Source organism: Anopheles stephensi, chromosome 3 (genome assembly GCF_013141755.1).
Source record: "Anopheles stephensi strain Indian chromosome 3, UCI_ANSTEP_V1.0, whole genome shotgun sequence".
In the NCBI taxonomy this organism is placed as follows: Eukaryota; Metazoa; Arthropoda; class Insecta; order Diptera; family Culicidae; genus Anopheles; species Anopheles stephensi.
The window spans coordinates 28,728,597-28,748,722 of record NC_050203.1 but is presented as its reverse complement, the minus strand read 5'-3'; the positions used below and the strand labels follow the sequence as shown (position 1 = coordinate 28,748,722).

Here is a 20,126-nt window from a genome sequence, read left to right as displayed (position 1 = left end):
CATGGCCCTTTGGGGGTGAGCTGAAAGGGTGCGCGCCCATACACACAGCGAACCCCGGCCAGAAGCAAGCTGCGTCACGGGAGCGTGAAATTGAAGATGTTTAATTCGTTCTAATTTAATTTGGCAGCGAAGAAAAGTAACCAGTCGCGGGTTGCGACGGCGCATAATGACAAAATGCGGTGAAGCAAACAGTTGTGAAGATGTCCAGAAAAGTTAGCTTTCCCTTTGATGGAGAACGGTACGATTGTGTGTCGTGCAAATGGGGGGGGAGAAAAGATTTGTTCGAAACATTTGCTGCGATATTTACTTAAGGTACGTTAAGAGGTCATCCGCCCCAACCGGGTTACGTTACGATTTGCTGGCGATAGGGGTTTGTCGGAAAAGAAGCCTCAACGGAGCATTGAATCTCTGCCTTAAAGAAAAGGTAGCGGCCGATAAAGCGTCGGGTGTTTTTCCCATACGATTCCCATTTATGTTGATCACGAACGAAACGGGCCTGGGGACTAAGCGACGTCCAACTTTTCCTAACAAAAAAAAAAAAGGCGAAAGAGAACAAAATGATACTAGAAGCGGGAGGTCTCCAACGAATCCCAACGTCACCCAGTGACCCATCTCGGAGCCTTAGCACACAGCAAGCCTGTAGCAAAACGGTCGTCCCTCCCAAACAAGCGGACACACTTCACTTTTTCAGGTCGCCTAATTGCGCCTAACGATGATCGATTGTCATTATCGTCCCCACACACACACACACGCACGGGGTCAAAATGGCCGAGAAGAGAAAGGTAAACAGGGTTGGTGCCGTTTTTGCTTTCGGACCGAGACTTACAGTTTGTGATTTTAATCCGCATCCGAGCTGCTGGAAGGAACATATTCTCGACCACTGATGGACACGACATCAGGCTTTGACTTTACGGGCCGAAAAAAATAGCAAAATTGGTCCCAAAACTAAGCTCCCTTTCCTTCGAAGAAACGAATCTTGGTGAAGAGATTTAGTCTCGAAACGTTGTGAGTGAGCGAACGAAACAAACCTGCCGAAAACTTTCTACAGATTCGCCGTAAACGCAAGTCAGTGAGTAAGCTTTTAATAGTATAAGTTCGAGGCATTGGTGGCGGAATGAAGGGCCCAGTGCGCTCACCGCGAAAAGGGGGAAACAAACATCACAAACCTTCTTGAGCGATTGCGGACGGTGGCGTGGTAGTGGTAAGATTCTTGTGGCTCAAGCGTAAGTCGGACGGGAGATCCCCAGAGTGGCGGGATCGGGTGGCGAAAAGAGTAACTTGTCGTCATTATGTAATTATTTGCAATTATTTTCTATTTAATAACAATAATCACGGGCAGCTCACAGGTCCCGGCAGGCTCGGTGGACGATTGCACCACTGTCGGCATCGCTGCACCGTGGTTTGGTGAGCATGCGAGCTAAGGGTTGTTGTGAGCGCCCGTGCGGTTTGCAGATAACAAGTTTCATAAAAGTATAGATCTACCTTATTGCGAATGAGCGCAGCCATTCGGGGAGGGGAGGGCTTCTGGTTTATTCCGATCTCTGGTTGATGATGATGATGAGGTCTGGCTGGTGCCTGATGGTGGTTGTATCGGGTCTTCAAGCTGTAAGAAGAGTTTGCTCAAAACATTTAGTGTGGTAATTAGTTCTTCAATGCATTTCTTCAATAAATCACACAAGAGATATAAGCTAATATAGACATGAGATTATATGAGTTCTGAGGAGTTCGCTTCAACGCAAATGGCGTATCCCGACAAACAGTGCGTGATATCTGGATCTCTCCAAACCAACTACAACCTCACGGAATGGTAATCCATGGTTACAAATTGATTTTGCTTTAGTTTCGCTTTTATTGAAGCCGCGCTACTCCTCACATATCGTTAACATGACATGTTTATGCGCACCCCGATTTGCAACTGGATTCCTCTTCTTCCCCGCAGAGGCTTAGCAAGGCAGCTTAACTGCGCCAAGCTCGTCCTGCTGGGGCATTTTTGTTTTACGAGACCTTCCGAATAATCTGACATTCTCGGTCGGTGGTCGTTGCGTCAACGTTTTTGGTCAACATGTGGAAATCATAATCAGTGCATAATCTGTATTATTTATTACCCACTGACAACGCTCCCAGCAAGGCACGAGGGCAAGAGCGAGTGAGCTTGGAGTGAATGCTTCGCTTCAAAACGGTTCTGATGGGTTCGATTTGTCCAGGTTCATGAATATATAGAGCTGTACGTCTGAATAAAACCGACGGTGACGCCGATATTAACGCACTTGTTGGGCATTTTATGACGTTTAGCGCCTGGCTTAAACCTTCCCCCTTGGGCCGATGGAAGGCAACTCAATCCTAGACACACCATTGCCCTAGGAGGCCTCGAAGGCAATAAAAAACCATAACGAGGAAAATCGTTTCGGAAATTTTACTTTGTAATGTTGTGGCCCTAAAAGTTGGTAGGTTTTTTTTGTTGGTTTGTTTGTCCTTTACTCAGTCCGCCTCGGTTCTGATGCGCTTCGGCGGATGACGAACTGTTTTACGACCCACAAAGTCACCGTGCCACCCGGCTACTTTCCGTTCGGCTGTGGCAATCAATTAAACGAACATTTTTCGAATCGCAGCCGGCCCCAAAACCCTTATCATTCCCTACCCGTCCAGCACGGTGTGGCGGGAGGGGGGAAATAATTTTATTACACTTATACGGATAGTCAGCGAACGCGAAGGCAACATGAAGGAAGTGGACGAGACCAGTCAATTAACAAAGCAAACAGGTCGGTCGGGGACAAAGTTTTCAATTACTTCGAAAACAGCAGGACTCGATGGACGCGCGTCGTGGCTGTCAGTTTGGGTGTCCCTTAGAAGAACAAAAAAAAAAAGGAAGGAAGTTAGGGACCTCCCGAAAAAAAACACCTAGGAACAGAAGGAAAGAAATTAAACCATTAGTACTTTACGGGTACCGAGGGCGGCAAAGATAGCCGGTGGAGATTGGCGGTGTAGGGCAAACAAAAAATTGAAACAAGTGTCAGAAAACTTCTACGCTAACTTATTCGCGTTACCCGCACTCCGTCGGACAGTATCCTCGCCGACCGGAACTTGCCGATCGGTTTCCCATCTTCACCAATAAGCCCCGTTAGGTCCATACGCTCTTCGCCGACGGTAAGAAGCCCGGTAGGGTGGCTGTGGTGGGGACAGATGAACAAAATTTTTAATTGATTAGTGGTCAGTTTGCTTCGTTTTCGTTACTTTTTTGTTTGTCTTTTCCCACTCGTGCTCTTCGGTTGGGCCACTTCTTACGGTGTCCGGTACGGGTGTACCCTCACATAAGGGGGTTTTTTTATAAAAAGGGAGTTTGCTGTGAAGTTTTCTCCCGATAAAACATCATTGGATGGATTGGAGTCTTGCGGCGGATAAGCTGTTGTTGCTCCACAAAGAAGGTAGATTTGTGCAATGTTTGGATTGGAGACTCGCGAAAAAATCTAAAACTTTGTATCTTCTTCCTGGTTTTCTGGAGCGGAATCTTCCAAGAAGCCATATAAAGGGATGGTAATGAATTTAGGTGCTTTAAGGCGTGCTCCCTGCCCGGCGTCTTGATGGTTCCCGGAATAATGAAACAAAAAGGTTCGAGTTGTTTCGTGGAATTATTTGAAGCACTTTGAATAATGTATTGAAGTAAAGAGGACATCGGCAAAAAAGAGTCCCGGAGATGCAGAATTCATTTCTCCTTTATTAGGCATCCAGTTATGGAAAAATGAGATTCCGAAAAACTTTCTCTGTGTCTGTGTGTGTGTAGCTATTGATTTTTCCCTCCAAATTGATTCATCGCAAAGAAAGCTTTTTAATTAAACGCTAAAAAATTGAGTTACGATCCCACCGAGTCCGTGTTTCGTCCATCCTTTAACACAAGGTTTAACTTTGCCAATTTTCCCCTACTCCCCTTTACGCTACGACCAAGCGATAATCTTGATCGCTGACTGGTGGATGCTCTTTAATTTCAGACAAACACTCTCGGAGTTCTGGGGTTAGGGGCTCGTTGTTATTTTTTTCTTTTCGTTGTCATCTGTGAGCATCCCTGGCGTTGTCAGACTTTCTTTTCTTTTCGTCTAAATGGGTGACATAATGGAACGATGGAAAGTGCAGCTGAGTTAAAAACTGTGCACGTACAGCACAGAAAGAACACATTTCATGCAAATGTGCAGCAACACACAACGCCCCGCGCACAGTAAAAAGAATGAAGCAGCAGACGAACAGAAAAATCCACTCATTATTCATTCATCATCGTAAAAGATTAGTGATGGCAGATAGTGCGCAATGCTCGGAAAGCGCTGTTTTGCTCCGGTTCTGAGGAAACTGCGGAACGGAACTGTGGTCCCGTGGTCAAATGGGATGATGAGAGGAAGGGAAAGAGTGGGGAACGGGATGGAAAAATGCAAAAATTTAAATAAACCATCAGACACTCGGTGGCCACTTGCAATCCTAGGCATCCCATCACGCCGCCATGTTGTTTATTTTTCATCCATTTTGCATTCGGCTTTTCGGAACGCAACATGGGAACGGTGAACCAATTTCCTGCCCCAAGCCACCATCCGCTAGTCAGAGCTTGAAGTTGTTGTTTTGGAGTTTGTGTGTGAAGATCTAAGTACAGTACCTAAGAGCGGAAGAAACGCTTTGAGTTAGGAAAATGAATGTATACAGGGTTTTCCAGTTGATAAGGTCCAAAGCAATATGTAAAGGATGGCACTGCAATCACGACGTATTTTGACATCTTGGTAGTATCCATCACCTGTGAAGCAGTGGAATCTTAGGAGATATCTAGCTCCAAAGATGCTGACGAGTTCTACACTTGACTTAGGACTGATATTTGCTGTCGGCGTAGTATGCCACCTCCATTACCTTTAGCGTTGACTGATCCGTATCATCAACTAAACAACCCTCTAACATCGTTAAGATATGCTCCTATTTGTTTTGCTGTACAGTCTCAAAAACTCTAGTTTCGTTGGTCGATTTAAGCCGAATATCACATATCCCTTCGAAGGTTTGAGGACCTAGTCCAAGGCCTAGGTCAGCCATACCCATACGTTTGTATAGCTTGAAGAAATCTTCGCTCGAAAAGGCAACCTGACCCGACACAAAACGAGCCCGACGCAAACAAACCTCGCTGGACCCTAGACCACTCCACTAAACTGACCAACCTGAATCAAACCCCAGCGCTAGAAGAAGGTGGTACGGAATAGTGAGAGAGAGTGAGCGAGCGCGCGAAACATGTCGCGACTTATACGGGCATCCGAAGGACACTCACGTACCCGGGAGAACCCGGCTCATCGGTGGCGGTTTTAGCGAGGTGCGCAGGGCATACAGATCGGCAGTTCATTGCGAAAACACTTCCTCATCCGCGACCGCTTACGCACGCGTCAATTTCGCGGCCACCCTCGCCGCAGCAGCTGGCGGGTGCGGGTTCCTGTACGATTTATGCATTTTTATAAGTGCAGTGCAGAGCGCAGCAAATCCAGCAGCGGCGGCGGCGAGTAGGTGTTCAGCACGGCTCGCAATCGGCCCGACTGCTAACTGACGGCTGATGCCGACGACGATGATGATGTTGATGGTGACACTAATGTGTCGGACGGATGGCAGAAGGGATTCTGTTTGATTGCGGAAATGGACACGGGCGATAATAATTTCTGCATACATAACCTTTCGTTAAGTTAAGCCCGTTCCCACCCTCCGTATCGTGGTGCTGGAGGAGCTACACGATACACACGTCGCTCAGTGTTTTAATTTATAAAAAATAATCGGTGACAGTTTAATTTTTCCACTCTTCCCTGTGCAGTGAAGCCGTAGCGAGCGGGTGGTGGGATTTTATTTCTCCCTTGCTCGGATCACCGAGACCAGGCGGTAGATTAATTTAACCATATGTTGTTGTCAGCCGGTGGCCATTCGGGGTCGTTTGCTCCTAACATGGTTAAACAACACGAATGTGTTCGTTTTTTTTACTTCAAGAGCATGTTTGTACTAGAAAGAGAGTTAAAAAAAATGCCGTCGTTCCTAAAATCTCTTCACCAGCAGTATCAACATCAGCATGGCGGTATGTTCCTATAGTGAACCATCTATCGGTGCTTGCTAGGTGGAAAATGGGTTTTAAAAAAATGGCATTAAACCAACTCCGGGGTTTTTCCTTCGGCTCGCAATCTAGTTATCAGGACGTCCGCCAAGCTTGGAGAATCAGGCTAGAACAAGCTCGAAAAAAAAACTCTATTATAAAGTATAATTTATAACTGCCACGCTTGTCACCGGCGCTGGAGCCCGTTGTGCCGTTGCTGTGGACCAATATTGTCCACACTCTCCCCATCCATGGTACCTCGTGCTGGAAATGGCCGTCGGGTAGAACATCCATGTTGAACATAATAAACTTACACGCATGACGGAGCGGTGTTGCTTCCTTCGTTTGACCGTTTTCGTTCCGAAAATCACGGACGAAAAAACCACGGATCTGTGATGAAAGTCGTCCGGCGGTTATTGTTGCCCCCACTCGCCACGAGGTTAAGGGCAGGCCAGTAAATGTTTGTGCCACCCTTCGGTTCGCGTTCGTCCCAAGCTTTTATTTGCGTGGACAGGATTTTGCCAGCGATAAATGTCAATCAGATGTGTGTGAGCGCGCGCGCGCGCAGTTGGGATGGGATTGTAATTTCATTAGCCTACGACGACGACGACGACGTCGCCGGCTGCTGGTTTGAGTGAGTGGCGACCGACCGTGTGTGGTTGTGGTCCGTTTTTACAATATCCAAACATTTATGTGCGGCATGAAACAAGCTTACGGTTGAATTAAAAATGAGTCCTTGCCAGAGTCTGGAGGGGGACACTCGGCAGAGAGGGTATGCACATCGTACGAAGGGATTTATTTTTCATCGTCATAGTAAAATCTCCTACCTCAAAGTACCCTCAGTTCCCCTCTCCACAAACCCCGTGATGTCCGGATGGCGGGCAAAGGACTCTAATCCTGTGTTTCGCCGAAAACACGGGCAACTCTGCAAAACATCAAACGAATTTATTTCGCTGAAACACTTTGCCAGGGTTTTGCGCGGTCGCTGACAGTTGAAAGCCCGCTATTCGTTTTTCCACTAAACTTCGGTCCGGTAATGGAAGGCTTTTAACCCAGGGCCCAGGGAGAAGTCCACCGTCGTCGTCGTCGTTGACGGTAGAGTCTCGTTTCTTTTTAATGGTCCATTGAAGAACCCGCTGTGTCTAGGTTGTCAAAACTGTCCCCCCAAAAGGTCTGTGAAAAAGCGTTTTGTTCATATCATCAAACCGTGAGCATCGAAACACCGGAGACCGTAATCTCGTAATTCGCGTTGGATGGTGCGCATTCGCGTGTTGTTGTGTCTGGTTTATGTACGCGAAGTTTTCCTCCTTTGAAGGCTCATTTCACTAAGCGCCACTTTGCCCTTTGCTCTTTGTTTCATCCACAGACGAAAAAACACAGCCCCGGCCACATCAAGCGACCGATGAATCCGTTCATGGTGTGGAGCCAGATTGAGCGGCGCAAGATCTGCGAGGTAACGCCCGATATGCACAATGCGGTCATCTCGAAGAATCTTGGCCAGCGCTGGAAGCAGCTGAGCCCGGCCGAACGGCAGCCGTTCATCGAGGAAGCGGAACGTTTGCGCAAGCTGCACACGCAGGAATATCCCAACTACAAGTACCGTCCAAAGAAGAAGCAGGTCAAGGGTGGATCTGGTGGTGGTGGTGGTGGTGCTGGAGGAACTGGTGGTTCGTCCAAGTCTTCGTCCTCGTCGACGGGTGCCGGCTCACCCGCCCTGTCCACATCATCCTCTTCCTCCTCGTCGACCGGTTCGCCCGAATCGGTATCGTCCCGGGATAGCTGTGGATCGTCGAGCAGTTCCTCGTCGTCGTCATCATCTTCGACGGTCGGCGGTAAGTCACCGGCGTCTTCCGGCAAGCGCAGCCGAACTGCTAGCGGGAAGGTGTCCAAAGCTGGCGCCGCGAATGGTGCGGGTTCGCTCAAGGGCAAGAAGCAAGTTATCAGCCACGAACTGGCCCAACCGATGATGGCGGCGGTAGCGACACCCGCCACAGTTACGACGCTTGCGGCCCAACCCGACTGCTACTCGCTGGCGGCGACCAAACTGCTGCCAAACTCACCGGAGAGTGCCACACTGTACGACGAACGGTCGTTGATCTCGCCCGAACCCACGTTTGGTCCGTTCTCGGAAGGTACGCCGATTTTCATCCCGACGCCGGACCACAACGTGTTCGTGATGGAGGAAAGCAATCACTTCGATCAGGACACAAAAGGCTTCCTGTACGCGAACGGCAACACGCCCGATCTCGCCGGTGACAGCGTGGGGAGTCCGCTGGGCCATAACACCAACATCACCTCCTCCACCTCCGCCACTACAACCAACAACAACAACAACAACAACAACACCTCCAGCAACAGTAGTCCGGGTGCGCTCAGTCACGTCGGCGCCGGGAACCACGTGGCGTCCTGCAACAGTCCCCATCCTCAGCATCACAATCAGGCGCAACACCAACACCAGCAACACGGCAACAATCAGCAGCATCACAATAACAACAACAACAGTCTTCAGATCAACAACAATCACCTCCAGCACCAGCAGCAAACGACGCCGTCCGTCAAGTCCGTCTACACCGACAGTGACGGTGACTGCGTAAAGACGGAGAAGTACTACGAGGACGATGAGTGTCCGAGCGACCGGTTCGGAAGCATGCTGGACGACAGCTGTCTGGATGGTGTGGCCGGCATCAACCGAATAGACGACTCGCTCGATCTCGGCCCGGGCTCGGTAGGTTCCGCGGGTCCGCCCGGTTCCGGGGCGTGTTTCGGTGAGATCGTTACCTTCAACGGAAATTTCACGCTGCCCAACGCGTCCCAGCAACAGCACCAACAGCAGCAACAGCGACTGCAACCACACCAGTCACATCACCTCAACCAGCAACAGCAGCCACAGCAGCAGCAGCAGCAGCAGCAGCAGCAGCGAGGCACACTAGCGAGCTTTAACGAAATTACCAACGGACAACAGTGCCACCAGCCGCAACAGCTGCAACCGTTCCAGTTCTCGTTGGCGATCCAGCCCCTGGTCGCGAACAGCCTTCACCAGCATCTACACCAGCAGCAGCAGCAGCACCAGAGCCAGCAACAGTTCCAGCTACCTCTGCGACAGTACGGCTGCCAGCAGGTCGGGTTGGTGGACTCGCAGGTCGCCGTGGAGAATATGGGCAGCTTGCCGCTGCTGGCCGAAACCTCGCTGGTCCCCAACTGTCAGCCTTCCCCATCGGTGGACGGGTTCGGTGCGGCGTCCCTATCGCTCGGCGTGCTCGACGGTACCATCATCGACGGCAACAGCCAGACGGACGTGCTGCTCGACATGCTCGGGACCACCAACATGGACTACACGTTCGAGGGGTTCGAGACGGCGTCGTCTTCGAGCGGTTCGCACCTGGAGTTCATCACCGAGGACAACAGTATTTTCCTGTCCGAGCCGAACCTGATCGGTTACAACGTTTAGGACGGCGACCGGTGAGCGAACAACTCTCCTACCCCTTAAAATACATACCCACACAAACATACACAGAATTCAATTTTTACATACAGAAAGAGAGAGAGAGAAAGAGAGAGAGTAAAATACAAAAGTAAAACAAAACACAACTTTGCTTGAACCATTTTATCAATTGGGTAAACAAAAATAGCAAACAAAAACTAAGTAAGAGCGGAAGCGTGAAACGAAAAGTCGGAATGAAAAGACGGAGAAGAAAAACAAAGAGAAGAAACAGGAGAAAAAGGAGCGAGACGTGGAAAAAATAAGTGCTTTATCAAATGAAAAGAGGTGCATGAGTGTGGAACAGTGCGTGTACGGGATGCGTGAATGTAAAGCGTAAAGCTTGTAAAGGAAGCGAATGTTTTGTGCGATAATACATTAGAACAGTAAGGATAAACTTAACGTGACGCTGGGAAACTGTACGGCACGCGTGTGTCAAGTTTTGCAATTTACATATAGAGATACAAAGCAAACAGCAAAAGAGGGAGAAAGTAAGCAAGCAAGAAGAAACACACAGTTAAGAGAAGAAGCAAAGCAGCGAAGAAAAATGAAATAAAACAAAGAGAAAGTAATAAACAGAAGAAAATGGAAACAAAACACACATACAAACAAGCGATTCAGAGCTTAACAGAAAATAGGGACAAAACAAACAAACACAGCCACACACGGAAAGAAAGTGATCGAAAAGGACATAAACACGGGTGGGGATGAATTAGAATGAAGATACCAGATGAGGTGAGTGAATGGATTGGAGCGTGCGAGTGTGTCGAGTGAGTGGTTTGAGTGAATTTGGACGTTGGTGAAGTTGGACGTTTTGCAAGTCGACAGATTGAGGTGCGTGCTTGTTGTTCTTGGTGAGCTTTTCCTCCTGTATCCTGGATAAACACCATCTCGATATCGGTGAAAATAGAGCTCGAATTCTACTCGAAGCTGTGGAGATGAAGTATCAGGTAAAGTGTGCGGTTTGGAATGTTTTGCTACAAATCCGACAACGGCCATTGCGCCTTGCCCAGTTTTGTAATTAAAAATAGCTCACGTACTTGCTGCTACGTCAAGAAGCAAGGAACGGATTGTAAAACGGAATGCCATTTCTTTGGTGGAATTCCAACAAGCGTAATTGGTCCGGTACGTGTTTTTAATAGAGTACGATTTATTAATAAATCGCTCATCCAGGGTTTTATTTGTTTTTCTTGGGGCCGTTTTGTTTTAAATTCCACATCCCAACAAAACATTCGTTAAAAATGTTTGGCGAGTCCTCAAGGACTCAGCGAAGACATTGCACTTCGTGTGGAATTTTTGTTTCTATTTTGCTCCCAAGTTCTCGTGGACCTTTCGTGCTGGACTTTGGGATAAAAAGAGGTTTGAGTTCCCGTAGGAACCACCGGACAACTCAGCCTCGCATCCCAGCAGGCTAAACGTTTCCACTACTAAAGGTGAAACAATTTGATTAATGTAATGCCCTGAGTATCCGGCCACTGCGACCAAGGATCCTTCCACGGTAAGGAAGGTGTTTTATTAAATTTCTTTCACGCTTCGTGTAGCCAACCAGCCGGCCAGACTGGAAGAAAGCTAATAGAAAACGCACGCTTTCCCAAACCAACTGAACCGGTAGTGCAGGATTTTCCCCCGCCCTACTGTCCTATTTTCGTCCCATTTCTTCTCTCACACCGGGACACACTTTTTCGGGCAGCGTTTTTTCCTGGAGCAGCATTCCAGATTCCACAGCGAGCATATCGCTCACCAGGTTTCGGCTGGCACCGCGCCCTGGCTGCTGTTGCACTTTTCGCTCTTGGTTCACGAAATAATCGAAATTTAGCCACGCCGATATTGAAAACAGCCCGCCGAGGGGGAAGAAAAGTGCAGGGAAAAGGATGAAGGTTTCAGGTTTATTATCCTCCGGGGTTTTCCCGGGTCGATTCAGCAAAGTCTGTTTTTTTTCGTTCCTTTCTCGCCAAGATGTTTTGAGGAGCTGTGGACTTTAGAAGCAGAAAAAAAGAATTGACTTTTATTCGGTTTTTTGGGTGTGTGCGTCCTCAATCGAGAGCCAATCTCCAGATTGGGAAAATTGTGCGCCACACTCTTCCTCTTTTCCTTCTCGCTATCCTCCCACCTCTCTCACTCCATCTGTCAGCTTACGCTCGAAAAAAAGCCCCCGATAAATCCTGGAACGATTTTACTACCAGCCAAGCTCGGGAAATATTTCTCGAGTTTTTCTTTACACTTCGAAAAATCACCAAACGACCTAGGGAACGACCTGCCGAACCTGGGATGATTGAGCATTACGAGCAATTTCTTTTCGGTCCCGTACCAGCTCGAGAGGGGTGGTGTGTCAGCCGCCAGCCGGATAAGGATTGGTTTGATTTCTGGTTCTTGGGTTGTGACGAAAAGATGCCGTCACTGCACACCCCATTTTCCTGGCAGTACTTGGGCAGAGAAATCGGGACGCGAGGCAGACCTTTAACACACACTTCACAGCGGATGTTTGAAATGAGAAGTAGAGTCATGTTTCATGTTTGGTCAGACCACTTTTTGAATGGTCAATTTATGAACTTGATGACCAACCAAAAGCACACACAACCTCAATCCGTCGGCTTGCGTGTATAGAGCGGCGTGCGGGAGTCCGTTAGTCTGTAAGGAATTATTTTTTTCTTTCCTAAGAATAAGAATCTAGCTGTTGATGTTATACATTATGTTTAAAGTTGTACATTTGAGTTTGGTAAGGTAGTTACTGTCGTTGTCGTACGCTTGTCCGGTGCAGTTTTGTTGTTTTGTTTTGTTTTCTGTTTTCCCCCCAAGCGTTCCGGCCACTCAGATTTTCCTATCGATGTGTGTTGACATTGTGTTACTTTCTTCCTACCCTATCCCCTCCATTAGATCGGATCGGTTAGTATAAGTGAGAGCAATTTTCAACAACAACAAAATCCCTCTTCTTATAAGCAACACTCACACTCTTAATCCTAAAACCATATACTTTAACAACACACACACATTGTTTCTATGTTTAGGCGCTATAATTATCCTATAAGATGTGCGTACTTTATTATCGCTCTTCATCTCTATTCTCAATCCAACTTTCCCCAAACCCCCCCCCAAAAAAAAGGAATATCCCCATTTCAAAATTATAAATCGCCCAATCATTTCGGCCGCGGTGCTAACTAGTGGAGTGCGACTAGTTAAGGTAGTGAACTACTCTGAACAAAAAAAAAAACACAATTTAAACAAAAAACGAACGCCAGGCAGACGCATGTGGTGACGGGACGGTTGCTCGACAGGCAAACACACTGTAGATATGAAAATAACGAAAACTAAGCTGAATATGTGATTAAAGTAATGGATTAAGGCAAAAGGCAAACCGAAACGGCGACGACGACCAATGGCGAACCACTGTGCTGCAGATGGGGGCCGGCGATCGTTTAGGGAAATGTGCGAAACATTTTTGTCGAGCAGGAAAACACAAAAAAGGGTTTAAGCTATATCCATATATCTATATATATATAAAATGTATTTGTGTAAAGTTAGTGAAGCGATAATGCGCTACTACTGTTAAGAGAGAGAGAGAGAGAGCGAGAGTTAAGAGAGCGATTAGCGCAGGGTTTGTTTTAGTTTTGACGGTGTTGCAGACACCGCCGTAAGTAATCCAAAATTTGGCCCCCTTCAAACTGTGACACAAACAAATCACACACACACACACACACGAAACGAACTACCGTTTGGTGTGGTGCAAGTGTGCCAAAACACTTGCACAAGTCCTATCGCGCTAGTACAGCCTCGTAAACGTAAGACACACACACACTACCAACAGACGGCGGAGAAACACACTTAAGTGAAAACATTTTCCCTCCCTGGTACGTCCCATGGGTGTGATATAGGCAGTGGAAAATCGCAAACTATTTTATAAATGTTACCCTTTTTCGCCCGCGGCTCGTTCCTCATCGGAGGGCTAGTAAAAACACAAACACACACAGACACAAGAAAACACAGAATCGGAGCAAGACACGTTACAGCTGAAAGTTTGTTCGTTTCAGTTTCAGCTAGGTAAGGTATTACTACTAATTACGGTTACTATTAGAAAAAAACCTACTGGTAAACACTATTATAACTACTACCGAATAATCGCAGCCATGTGTTTTTGCAAATGAAAAATGAAGGCATCAATAGAATTACCTTGAACAAAAAAAAAAAACAAATGGTTTTAAGTTATTATTTCCCGTTCTTATTGTTTTCCCGTTTGTTCCCATTCTTCGATGACTTACAAAAAAATAGGCGCCCAAGGGGGGGTTCCCATCTACCGGGTTGTTTCCTTGCTGGTTTCCGGATTCGAACTGCCGAATGGGGGTTGTGAGAAGTTCCTTTGCCGGTTCACTAGAAAAGGTTTCGTGTTTTTGTTTGTTTGTTTGTTTGTGGTTTCTGTTACCGTCTACAAGCGACCGAGAGAAAAGTTCGCCCGGTCCACTGTGGATTGCTGCCCTCTTTCAAGTACTATGCACAGTGTTCCGGCAGCATGTGTTCAGTAGCAACCGTTTTGTGGTAAGCAATTGTGGCACTCTGTTTCAGGTGCCGATCCTCCAATTATGGTTTATTTGCATAAGAAGTGTCAAAAACAAAACGACTCAGAACTAACAAGAGCAAAAAATATCAGGGAACCATCTTTCGGAACATAGAACGCAAAGGAGACAGAGAGAGCGAAAGAAAGCAGCGTAACAGTGCATACAGCTTTTTAATACTATTTTTGTACCGTATAATGGAAGAAGCAGAGAAGAAAATGGAAAAAATGAAACAATCCCTAGTGAGCTGTGTTTAGTAGCAAAAACAAAAAGGGGAAATCAAACACTACACAAGAATACATCGAAAAGAAATAGCGGAAAGAAAGAAAACCAGGCCAGAAATAGAATAGAGAAGCCGAAAACTCAAACTTCAAATGCAATAAAACTCGCAGTAACAGCAAAAATGTTCCAAAAAACCATACCATACATAGTGAAATAGGCAAGTTTTACAAAGAAAAGCAGTGAAAACTGCTACTGGGCACACAGAATTTTAAAATAACGCCGTCGTAAATCGGTCCGTATATCCGAGCAGCAAAAATTTACAACGAAAAGTGGTAAGAAGATGAGAAAAAAACAGAATAAAACACTACAAACAAATAGAAGAGAAGCAAAAACATGAAATAAGTAAGTAACTAATAAAAACAAAACACTACCAAACACTAACAACACAAAACACAAAACAAAACAAAAAAACCCAAGAGCATCTACAGCAAGGTTCAAATCGCAAAACGCAAACAAACGGTTTTACTTACCTATTAGTAAAAAGCGTAACAAAGCAAACAAACAAAGAAGCAAAATAAATGAAACAAATTACAAAACTCAGGAAATGAAAAAAAAAAACAAAACAAACAAACAAATTTCTTGCGAAACGTAACTAGCAAAACTTTGTGGTGTAGGAAACAAGCGAAACAGCAAAAACGAATAACCCGGAAAAATAAAAAGGTGTAAGTAGTGTTTAGGTTCTTTCTAAAAGAAAATCTTCATTGCGATAAAAGAGAGAAGAGAGGCCAAGATGAGTAGCAATAGTGGGGAAAAGGACATGCAGCTTGGTTTGTTTTATTTGATCGGATAGATTCTTTTGTGCATGTAGTCGCGTACGAAATAGCACGCGAAAGCTCAGCTACCAGGAAGAAAACCAATCAGTTTACTAACGAAACGCAGTACGAATAGTGATAAACACGAAATGGATCCTTTTTTGCAGGATAGACGAAAACCTAACGCGTCGTGGATCGAACCGAGAGTTGTTCTTCGAACTCCACTTAGTCCACAGCTATCTGGCCGGGGAAGGATGTATCATTCGGAACCGGGCTAGTTTGAATTTGGTGTTTGGTGGATGCAATAGAACAGATTTACACATACACGCACACACACACACATACGAAACAAATTTTTACATCCGCAACAATCATTACTACGAACAATCGATAAAGACAACACAGTTTACATTTTACAGCAACAATTCGCCACTTAACAGACACATCCGGCTCACTTAATTGAGAGGGGGAAGGATGTGAATTTTTAATAGCAAACTACAATGGTTGGAATGAAAAACTTCGTTTGCAAATTGCATTGGCGAGCCTATTTTTTTTTGTTAGAGCCGGTTGTGAGCCTATCAAGTCAGTAAGAGCAAGCGTTCGCGGTTTTACTCTAATTTTTGTGTGGCCCTCCTGATGCTCAATGACGTGTGTAAACTGGTTCATGCGCGGTACTTTAAGCTGCAATTAATTCTCATCAAACAACAATCATATAAAACACTCATCCTTGCCGTGCAGCTTTCATTTGCCGAAGGGTTAAAGCGGCAACAGTTGCAAAACCTTAGCGCAAAAGAAAAAATGGGTAAATCGTCAATCGTGTTAGTGTCGGTGTTAGTAGTGTTTTCTCTGGCTATCAACATAAACGCTTAGGTCGCAACACATATACTATAGCGAGCACCTAATGCATTAGGTTGACGCGAACAAAGGCTTAAAGTTTACAGATGTACTCCGAAGCGATACTGAAGCGCGGGGGTCCTCACTGACGAGGACCGGTGCGTTGTTGTGCATCCAGAACTCGTTGACGATACGGGAAGACTGAAATACTCTCCACCAATCCAGGACCGAAAACCACGCTTTCGAATTGTCTCGTGCGATAATCCTCTCTTATTTGCATCTCTTATTTTTGTCGTAAACCAAACTCAAGTAACTAATGTCTTAAAGTTACAAACATATCGCAGTTTTATTGGTTTGCTTGATGTCTTTTCCCCTATTCTTTTACTTTTTCTCACAATTTTCTAACGACCTCTTCTTACTAATGATCCTCTTTGCCTGTTTTGGATACTATTGTTTTCCCACAATGATCTCATAACACACGCGAGTCATCCAAAAGCCAATTTTTCAGACAATCTCTATCTTAGTGCTTACTCGTTGCACTACCTTCCTTACTCGGTTTTATTATTTTTATTCTAAACAAAAAAGCTGTTAAAAGGACAACTAAAAGAAAAAGGCGCAAAGATAGATATAGCTTTGAATTTTTGTGACCAACCAACCAACGATTAGAGTGCGGTAGAAAGGGAGAAGAAGACGACATATTGCACCAACCAATAGTTTTGGGCAAACACTTTGTTCGGAGTGGCATAGAAGAGAAGAAAATGCGAGTGCTTAGCTGGCAAACGCAAACCATGGTAATAATCGTTATTTAAGGCACATGCAGCACAACCGTTTAGTGCTGGCCGATACATTGTGTAGCGTAGGGAATGGGACGAACGCATACTCCGCCATCGCTGCTATATAGCCAACCTCATCAGCGGCACCGGGGGAAGTGCAAGGTGGTGGCAACCGTTCAGGTTTGTGCACGATAAAACAAATGAATAAAATATTCAGGTATCTAAACAGGCTGTGAAATAGTCTATTTGTTTATTCTAGTTTTTATTGATCCATGTTTGAGACAGTGGTGTTTGGAAGTGTGTATGTATGTATTTGTATACGTGTTTGTATTTTATGTTTAGGTTTCGTTTTCGCTTTAGGTTTCGTTTTCAACTTACTGTTTAATTGTAAAAAGAGATTTGGTTTTACTTTTATTAAAACTTTCTTTTCAAATATTTTTTTTCTTCCATTTGTTATTTTCTATGTTTGTTTTTTTCTTCTTCTTTTTTTCTCTTGTGTGTTTTTTCATGATGAAGATTATGTTTGAATACAAAAATTTATGTGAGAAGTAAAAAGGAAACAAAACACAATTTTTCAGAGCAAAAACCGAATCAAAAACAAAACAAAAGACCAGAAACAAAAAAGCAAAACAAACTAGAAAAATAAAAGAAGTTAAAACAAGAAATTTTAGAAAACAAAAACCGAAAAAGTTATAACATTTTAGCGAAACAATCTACAAAAAACAAATACGAAAGGAAAAACTGACAACGCAAAAACCAATCATGATCATAACAAAACCGAAACTGCCAAGCATACAAAACAAAAACAAAAAAAGGGTAAACGATGCATTTGTGTTTTATTTGTTGTGTTTGTTTGACTTTTTATATGGGATGAAAAGGTTGCTTTGCAGAATGTTTCTTTCCTGAATGATCTTCTTTTTTTTCATCTCAAGACTCAATCAAAACCGGAAACGATTCAATGGGTAGTTTTTTATCCGAGCAATCTCCACGCACGGCAAAGTTAATCAAATCAAACTGTGGCAATAACTAGTGGGAGAGAGAGAGAGAGCGAGAGAGAGAGAGAAGTTAAGGGGTTATTCTTATTTAGTTTGGAGAAATATTTCTTTCCTTTAAGTATACCGAATCACCGAGTATAGTATGTGCTTTCGTTAAGCAGGACTAATATTGATAAACAGAATAACAAACAAACAGGAGAACAAAGGCCGGCAGAAGGCTGAAGTTAGAAGCCACCAGCATCTTAATTGAAAATGATGCAAAAAAACTAAACAAAACAAATACAAAAAAAACTTATTAAAAAAGGGTTGAGAACGCATAACATATTCGTAAACATCGCTTTCAATGTGTAGTGAACCGTTTCTTTCATATTAAGACTAAACAGAAAGGTAAAGAATAATCTAGCATACCGTAAGTTATACATTATACAAAGAGAGAAAACAAGCAAAACAAAACATGTTACATTGAGTGATATTGAATATTATTATTAAACAAAACACAACCAACACTCAATTAGTGGATGTGGCGAGTGGCGAGAACTAATCAATTCACCCATTTAAAATAAAACCCCGTAAAAACACTGTGTCCTACTGCTGTCTCTTATCGAGTTTGTAGAGAACAGTGTTTGAACCGGAGCACTAAGCCTGTGTCTGAAACGAGTCACAGATGGGCGCGTTTGTGGGTGAAGTTATTGAAATTTTTAAAATACCCTTACAGAACTCTACAAACAGAAAAACAGATGAAGTAGGAAGGAGAAAGAAAAAGCAAACAAAGTAAAACAAAACTCACACGCACTATATTAATCGAAACTCGAAACAAAACAAATCATTAAATGTCTATTTATATATTTACAACCAAACCAAACAAATCAGAAAAGTAAAGAAGAAAAACCAATTAAAAGTGGTAGTGTGTACAAGAGAAGCAGCGGTAAAAGGAAGTGACAAAAAAAAACAAGTAATAAAGCATAAAGCAAGTAAACTAAACCAACCAACCAACCAACCAGGAGCAAGCAGTACACTAGGAGTATAATAATAAGTATTGATATTATTATATTACTATTACGATAAGGACTATTGAAATCTTCACACCACTGGTTAGCATGTGAGAGTGCGTGTGTTTGTGTGTGTGTGTGTGACTTGGACAAGAACTTATCTACAAAATAAATAAAAACCTAACGTGGCTAAAGCAATGTGCAATTAGTGCAAGCATTTAAATGGTGACAACCATTCGGCGGCAGCAATATTATGGTTGGAATTGGTAACGTTAATGAAACAAACAGCACTTAACTCAAGATTTAAACAAGTGTAACAAATAGAGAGAAGAAAAGCAAAACACACAAAACGGAGAGTGAATATTTACAGCATCGGCAGCAACACTGTTGGAGCTAGTCTGGTCGTTTTGGTCGTGCTACTGGACTGGTTGCAAATATTTTGCCAAGCCACGAACTTTGGGCAAATGGGCCAGCTATTGGCGTGTACGTGCGTGTGTCTTAGGCCGGAGAAATTATTCAGCTCGATGGATGGGACTGTTCAATTCGGAACGATGTCCTCTCCGCAGGACAACGAGCACACGGCCGATGGATGTGCCGAACGTTTTGTACATTTTGTAGCTAAAGAGTCTGAGCATTAGAACCGAACTGTTGTTAAACCCATCTTCTGCTCGGATGTTGTTTGTTTGTGTTTCTGAGTGTTTTTTTTTTCTGTCTCTCTCTTAGCCATCAAGTTGAGCTATTATTGGGTGCGGTTGGCGTACGTGCTGGGGTCCCCTGTGTGAGACGTAATAAATTTGGGAGGGTTCGATTTTCGAACGGGCAGAGACAACTGTTTGAACCGGGTGCTAAAAAATTAGGTCCAAGAACGAGAGAAACAAAAACAAAAACGAGTAATATTAATACAAAAAACACATTAAAGGAAAATCACACACACACACACACAAACATTTGTGTCATTGGGCATGATTGTATGGGTACGAAAAAAGGAGCAATTAGTTTGAAGATGGGATTTTGTAGACGTTGGGAATGCGGCAGACTTGGAGCCGCTGGACGCGTGGCAGTTGACATGAGCAAAACTTATGAAAAATACCAAAAAACGAATGGAAAACTAACATACACGCAAAACATATTTGCATATGGCAATTAAGCTTGAGATGTGGACGAGAGGGAGAAACTTTAGCAACACTGATTTGAAAAACCATAGAAAGGAAAACAAAAGAAAAACAAGATGCAGACGATGGTTTCATAATGAAAGGAATGGTTTTAACACACACACGCACAAGAATCGCTAGTCGGCTAGTCGTTGCCCTAGGAATGTTTCGGGATTTTCTCTCTTGTGACGCTAGAGCGCTAGCCACTCACTCGCCATCATCATCATCATCATCAGAAAACAGACA

General features: G+C 44.5%; 1 protein-coding gene across 4 annotated transcripts in view; it reads left to right on the top strand.

The window, feature by feature from the left end:
• LOC118510168 (myb-like protein I) overlaps positions 1-19,617 on the top strand; it is a 118,690-nt gene extending 99,073 nt beyond the window's left edge. For all 4 annotated transcript variants that reach the window (XM_036051681.1, XM_036051679.1, XM_036051680.1 and 1 more), the window contains one exon: positions 7,449-19,617. In XM_036051681.1, the coding sequence (XP_035907574.1) occupies positions 7,449-9,530 (2,082 nt within the window). In that variant the 3' untranslated portion in view covers positions 9,531-19,617. The remainder of the gene's footprint in view (positions 1-7,448) is intronic.
• Positions 19,618-20,126: the final 509 nt, after the last annotated feature.